Below are 7,404 nucleotides of genomic sequence, written 5' to 3' on the forward strand. Positions count from 1 at the left end.
AATTTTTGGATAGCTATCCATTGTTGGGCCATCATTCTTCTCCAACACACTTGGAAGATCATCATGATATAAGGCAAAGATGTGGGACTAATTTGGTTGAGGTTATGCATCAATTGTAACCCATTTTTATGGAGATTTCATGAAGTATTTTCAAGGATCTTCACCAACAACAAGGCTGTCATCATAACAGTCTCATCATATGATTGCATTAGAGAAAGAGTTTGTGGGCTTCATTACATTTGGACTTCTTCTTCCAAATGTACTTCAAGAGCATTTTTGGGAACCTCTTTACTTCTCAAAGACTCAAATTACGACCACACTTGAAGTGTAAATATCTTGTATGATTTTGAGGACAAAATCTTTGGGAAGGGATGGTTTGTCATGAACCTATAGCATACATGTAAATGGGCCCATGGGTAAAACACTATAAATAGGTCCTTGGGCACATGGATAGAACCTTTTTTCATTTTACTAATCTTGGACATTCCATTGTACCTTTGGCTCCTACCATGGAGATGGCCATCTATGGTGGTCGAGGCTCATGGTGGCTAGCTTTCAAGCCATCCTCTTGGTGAGAGGTTAACACACTTAGGCCATTGTGTATCTTTCTCTTTGCTACATATGCATATGGATTCTCTCTCTTGTTCATCTTTGGCTATGGTGCTTGGAAATGCTAATTTCCTGTAAAATGGATGCTAGAATTCATCTTTCATGTGTTTGATTTCATCTTTAACTCTAGATCCATTCCATAATTAAAATTTATTTAGAGCACACAAAGATAACAATTACACAATATAAAGAACCATACCTCTGGTTTTCCACACAAGTGGGACTATCTCTTTAAGAAAGTTGGTTAGCTCTACCACTGTCTCTCATCATAGATGACATAATCTCCTTTGCTTTTGAGGACTTGCATTTTTATCCACATTAAGGACATCATCCAACCAACTTCTTTGTTCTATCAATCTTAGCCTTGAATGTTCTTGTTTGAATGGGATGATGATGTTCACCAATATGATATTTTTAGATACACTTTTGAGATTACGGTCCTTATTTTGGATATAAGTATTTATTAGTGATGTATGGTTTTACAATAGGTTTATAAATTGTTATGGGTATGTATTCTTTATGTGATGGGAGGTGTGGGTCTCTTATGTTGCTTCTATTTTCTATTTGGATTTGCTTTATGGTGTTGATACAGGTTTTCTTGTTTTATGTTCTATTATCTTCTTCCAATCACCAGGGTGTGTTGCTTTAAATCATGCTAGGACAAGCTTTTTGTTTTATTTGTGTATTCTTTTAGATACATATTTTTGATTAGGCAGAAGGCTTCGATGAGAATAGATCCCTGATCTTGTATGAACATAGTATGAGCAATGCATTTGTCAAGCTAGAACTAGAGAAAATCTATCTGTTTCAAGCATGTTTTGGTAGGTTTGGTCCCTACTGCATATGAGAATGATCTTGGATAAAATCCAAAATATAAAGTTAGAGTGATCATCATCCATTCACTTTTGGGGCATGCATTGCATGTTATTGGCCCAATGGCCATGTGCTGGTCTAGTCTATGAGAGTGCTAAAAAAGTGATCGGTTGAATCCCGGATGCTCCGGCTATGGATAATCCTCAAGGATATTGGAAAAATGGACTACATGGTTGAAATCCTCACAAGAAGCTAGACATTTTATGTTTTCAGACTGATGTAATACAACATCGTTAAGGTGCTCAACCATTACCGGGAAGATAGTCGAGACCCTTGGAGATCGCCGAAAAAAGTGGCTTGGAGCCATTCTTAGCTAGAGGGGATTCTATGAAGGAAATATCAAACATATCCAAAACTTTAATGTGAGAGTGTTCCTTTGTATAATCTACCTCCTTGTTTTAACGGCTTATCAAAAGATTTCAGACTGATGATCAGTCCAATTAGGGTCCTGAGAGTTGCCTGTTTTGAGGGGGGTTAGGTTTGCTAATGGAATTTGATTGAGATGAAGATTTGTATGTTATGGAAATGAGAATTGTGGATTTATTTGATATTTTATGTTACCTCCAAATGAGACGGGGATATGTATGCATGTCAAGGATACCTCTCTTAAACATTTTAGTCCATTAGATCTTGCTTTATACAATCTTGCCAAGTGGTGCAGCTGCTAGTGTGTCCGTAGTGGTCTGCAAGTGACCTTGGTCCCCAGAAGTCATTATCATCCCTTCAAAAAAATAACAAATGACATTGGATGAGAATGGAGCTATGAATATACCGTAATCATTGCATGTGCTAGTCTAGTTTGGGTTCGGACATGGAGAGATACAATTAGGCCAAAAGTAAAGAAAATATGTCTGTTCGGGCATGTTTGGTAGATTTGGACCCTATTCCATATAAATGAGATCGGGTCCAATCCAAACAATTTCCCAATGATTCAAACACTATTGCTGGATTTGTTTAGTTTAGGACTGAATAGCAGGCTCTGAATACTAGATCACCCCATTTGGACTAATATGAGTCCAATGTGTAGAGCACTAGATCATCCCATTTGGACACATTCTCAAATTCCAACTTGACAATTAGCATAGGCTAACACTAAAAAAGCTCATAAAATTTAAAAAATTCCTATAAAAGCTCATGGTAGAAAGGTCATAAAAAAATCAACCGAATTCATTCTAACTATGATGTACTATGCTAGTGGTATATAAGGAATGGGTGTGTGTGCACATTAACTTGTGCGTTCATACAAGCACATCCATACATGGGCATGTAATGAACACATGTGTATGTGTATATACGTGTGTGTATTTGTGTGTGTGTGTGTGTGTGTGTGCGTGTGTGTGCATAAGTGTTTGCATGTATGCTACATGTGTGCACACACACATGTGAGTTGATTTATGTGTGTGTGTGTGTGTGCGCAAGTGTTTACATGCGTGCTGCATGTGGACTCATGCATGTGTGCACACCCCCTAGCATTACTAGCATTAGCTTAGGCTAATAAGTTGTGAGATTTAGGCATTAAAAGATGTCATATCAAGAAGTGGTTACAAGAGGGCTAGTGGGGAGTTAGGATCTTGTGGAGGTTATGGGAGCTCAATAGTCACATGGATATCCTAAGAGTCACATGGTTGGATGGCTATATAAAGCCCCTCTTGTATGCAAATTGGAGGGGGAATACACACTATGATGTTTTTCTTGTGCCTTTACCTTTTTCTTGATCTATGTCTTTTACACCATGCTCATATATACATGTGTACTCCATGGCTATGTGTGTAGAAGCATGTGTTTTCCACCATGTTTAGCAAGGCTATGCTAACACTTTGGCATGCCTAGTGGGACAGTCCTAGACTCTTTTTCCTACACCTTGATGCATCTAACCTTGTGCATGACATTCCTCAATGTGATAAGGACGATGAGGTTGCTTACTTACAGGTTGAGGATCCTAATGATAAGGGTCTAACAATGATTACATGTGATGGATTTGTATGTAATGTCATGATTTTTATCACATTGATGCATGTAAAGAAAGTCTATCATGTAGGATATATTCTTATGGTTTCTTTATGATGCACATGTTGTTGCACTAATGATGCTTTAATAACATTGATGCACATGTTTTCTTGAGGTTATGCCACAATGAGATGATGTGGCTAATGTAGATTTTGTTACGTACAAATGTTGCTTTCTAAAAGCTCCACTAAGCTGATGTGAAAAGATCTAGCCAAGATAAGAGGATTAGGCTAGAGTATAGTTGTAACATTAGTTTCTAATCTACATTGATATCCACATTGATATCCACATTTGAGAGATGCAACTTTTCTTAGCTCTATATGTAATAGGTATTGTTTAATGACTATTATAATAGTGTGGAAGCTATTTAATTGTCTATTATATATGTTATTACATGACTATTTGAACTCAACCCTTCCAACTATGCTGCTCAACACATCAAAGCTATTGGTCATCAAGCCTATTTACATATGTATGCCATTTCTAGTTATCATTCACGTAATAAAGGTTTAATGTGAGTCTAATAGTTACCACTATAACCTATACAAGATGTGCACCTCAAGAATCTCATGAAAACTTGTAAGTCATTATATAATCTAGAATACAATTTTTGTTCTTAAAAGGATAATGGGATAGTAAATTATATGTCAATTTATGTAAATTGCCACTAGTGAGGCTCCTTACCATTGCTATACATTTATTAACAAATGGTGTATATAACTTTACTAATTACGAGTAAAAAATGATGTATACAAATTTAATGATTACAAGTAAAATTAATAAAGATTGACCCTTGATAAAGGGAAAAGTTTTAACCCGAACATATCTATTAATTGAGTGTTTTGTAACTTTTTTATAGATCTCTTTTAATTCCAAAAGGTGGGCAGCACATTGATGGAGTTCTATACTCTAGGTCTTGTCCACAACTCAAAAGTATGTGTAGATTATGTCGTGATTGGAATTGGCTTCACTAGTGGGGTTTGAAAAGTAATAATGTCAAGCTTATAAACAATCAAAAGAGTAGTGATTGGATAAGAACAAAGCGTTAAAAAAATAATGATGTATGCTTAACAAAGTGTTAACATGCAAGATCTAGACATTTGGACTAATGGAGGTGATAACTATGTCTTGAGGAGTAAGGCATGTCGATTTAATGTTAGTGCAGGTGAAAACTCTGTCGTGAGGAATAAGGCATGTGTTGATTCAATGTTAGTGCTGTCCAATCCCACTTTGGGAGACGTGAGGACAAAATCTTGGACCACAATTATACTCATTGAGTGCTTTAAAGAAAATATGTATCCCAAACATGGAGGAACCATATGATAAAGACAACCTTACAAGTTGAATAATTGAAGGGATAAGGTGGAAATAATATAAAACTTTATGTGGGCGTCTTTTATGGTGCTTAAATTAGCAAGTGTAGAGGGAAGCCATAAGCAAGTGTGCAAGGGCCATAAACAAGGATAGGAGGGTTATTATCCTTTGTTTCAAGGTAGGTGTCTTCTTCAATGGGGTTGGAAAAAGCAATTTTGCTTTTGTGTGGAGTCCTTGTGTTTGTGTACATGTGTGCTCACGCTGCAGATACGACGCGCAATAAGATGCTCATTGGCGCGAGTTCCAAAGGTTCGTTTTCTGTTAAGCTCCTTAAGCTTTTCCTTTAAGTATGCAATGTGTAGAAGACATAATGATAATTTTTCATCTTGTGCAGAGCCTTTGGATGAGGCCATCAACCCCCGCCTAGAAGCTTATACAGCTCCCAAACCTATGGTGCGTTTCCATCAATTCTCTCTACCGATCCACTAGATTATTGTTATCTAAACAAAGGCTTAACCTTAGACCTACCCTCATCTTTACATCTCGCACATGACACTCCATTGAGGCCGTTCACGCACTTCAAATGTGTGTGCATTCACAATGCGCTCTGGTGGCTAGCTTGTACACTTGACCAGCACGTGCACAACTCCATTGCTTGTCCTCTCAATGTGCTTCTAGGTTTAATCCTCTTGGGTAGGGAAGGTGGAATAATCCATCGGTTCACACAAGCTGCCCTCGCCGTGTAGCTCACAAGCATCGAACCCAGCCCCCCATCATGAGACCCGACCGTTCTATGAGCTTGACCGCATGCCTGAAGGCTAGGTTTAATCCTCTCAATATGCTTCGAGGTTTCACCCAATGTGCTTCTAAGTGTAAGCCATGAGAGTGCTCCATTGGAGGGTGACCCCCTCGTTTCATTTGAAGGGTAGAACTTTAACCGCTTTTCTTTGTTTAGCTAAGAAGAGCATATTAAAGGACTTTTCAAAAATCAAGCTTTTCTTTTGAAGGGTAAAATTTTTCATCTGATCATATTACAAAGTATAAAATACCTTAATAAGAGCTTTGAAGGCTTGAAATTCTAGGACCTTGGGCACGGCCACTGTACGTGGTCTCCATGACATGGATGATGATTGTACCACAAGAGCAAGGGCTCCCTAATTTTGGTTTCCTTAACACTTACTAACCAAAGAAATGCTTCAATGCATGAAAAAATCTAACAAGCATCTCATATGTAGTAAGTTCTAGTTGCATATGTGGTACTAACCTAAGTCAAATAGTGAGTTGAAAAGTCCTTCAAGATTTAGTAATTATTGAGCCCTTGATCACTAGGTTACTAAACAAAGCCTTAACATACCTTTCACCTATAATATAATCTCAAAGGCTCTCACATACCAAAAACTATATTTTTATCTTATACATGATATTTACTTTGTCTCCATGCTTCTAACTATATCTTGGGGCTCCATGACATTAGTACCATATGCTACAAGTATTCCCCAAGGAATCCCTTGAGATTTTGTGAAATCAAAAGTTTCCAACAAGCATACCACATGTAGTCTATTTATTGTATTGATAGCAACCAAAGTTAAATACCTACATTAAATGTAAAGTTAAAACTTCAACTTATGTTTCAATAAATTGTTATACAGGAGAAAACTTCAAACACTACAATGATATTGGAGGAGGAGAATGATGTTCATGCAAGAGGAAACCTTCGAGAGCTTTTGGATCACCTTGATTATGCTCAACCAAAAACACATCCTCCTACGGATCCACAAGATCAAGGCACACAGAAAGACACAAAGCAAGACATAAATCAAAATCAAACGTGATAACTTGTTCCTCTAGTTTGGATGAGCTATATGTATGTATTAGGAAATCACAATTATACTTTATATAGGTTTTGGTATGTGTTGAGTTTGATACTATGAATTAGCAAAAATATTCAATCGTTTTAAAGGGAGCAAAGAAACAATTTGCATTAGCTAGGTAATTTTCTCAAGTTTTTTTTAAATGGAAAAAAAGACGATTTAGCAATCATTTTACATTTGAAGGAAAGCTAATTATTTAGAGAATCTAATATGTATTGTGTTCAAATTTGCACCCTTGAGTAAATATTTCTTCATCTGGTAGGTTTTATTTTATCATAAGTACTCTTTTCTTTTTTTTTGGCATAAAACTCAAGTGCTAAAATAACATACAAGCATGCATGTTTTCATGATACAACATTCAAGAAAAAGTATCCTTTGCTTTCTATGTATGTGTCTGCAATTTAAGAATAGTGAGGTCTTTCTATACATTAAAACTTTTGGCATTTTGACATAATTTTTTTAAGACTCGAGAAAGGTTCAAAAATGTACTTCAAACCCTATAATTGGTGTAATACAAATTTAAAGCGCACAATCCACTCACCAACAAATTTCTATAAAATAACATCATTAAATACAATCCACTCACCAACAAATTTCTATAAAATAAGTTTAAATACATTTAAACTTAATCTACTAGATCCTCTCTAAGTATACATATTTTGAGATACACTCAAAACCTTACTATTTTTAAATGTATTAGGAAACTGGGATATAACACTTAAAATATAAG

At 36.3% G+C, this 7,404-nt stretch overlaps 1 protein-coding gene across 1 annotated transcript; it reads left to right on the forward strand.

Annotated features, from left to right (window-relative positions):
• Positions 1–4,907: 4,907 nt before the first annotated feature.
• Positions 4,908–6,762, forward strand: LOC147628225 (uncharacterized). Its single transcript, XM_086814116.1, has 3 exons — positions 4,908–5,112; positions 5,198–5,256; positions 6,453–6,762. The coding sequence occupies exons 1-3, from the start codon at positions 4,998–5,000 to the stop codon at positions 6,633–6,635; spliced, it is 357 nt and encodes a 118-aa protein (XP_086670242.1). The 5' UTR covers positions 4,908–4,997; the 3' UTR covers positions 6,636–6,762.
• The last annotated feature ends 642 nt before the right edge of the window (positions 6,763–7,404 follow it).

Source organism: Cibotium barometz, chromosome 19 (assembly GCF_041138505.1).
Source record: "Cibotium barometz isolate CiBa-2024 chromosome 19, ASM4113850v1, whole genome shotgun sequence".
Lineage (NCBI taxonomy): Eukaryota > Viridiplantae > Streptophyta > Polypodiopsida > Cyatheales > Cibotiaceae > Cibotium > Cibotium barometz.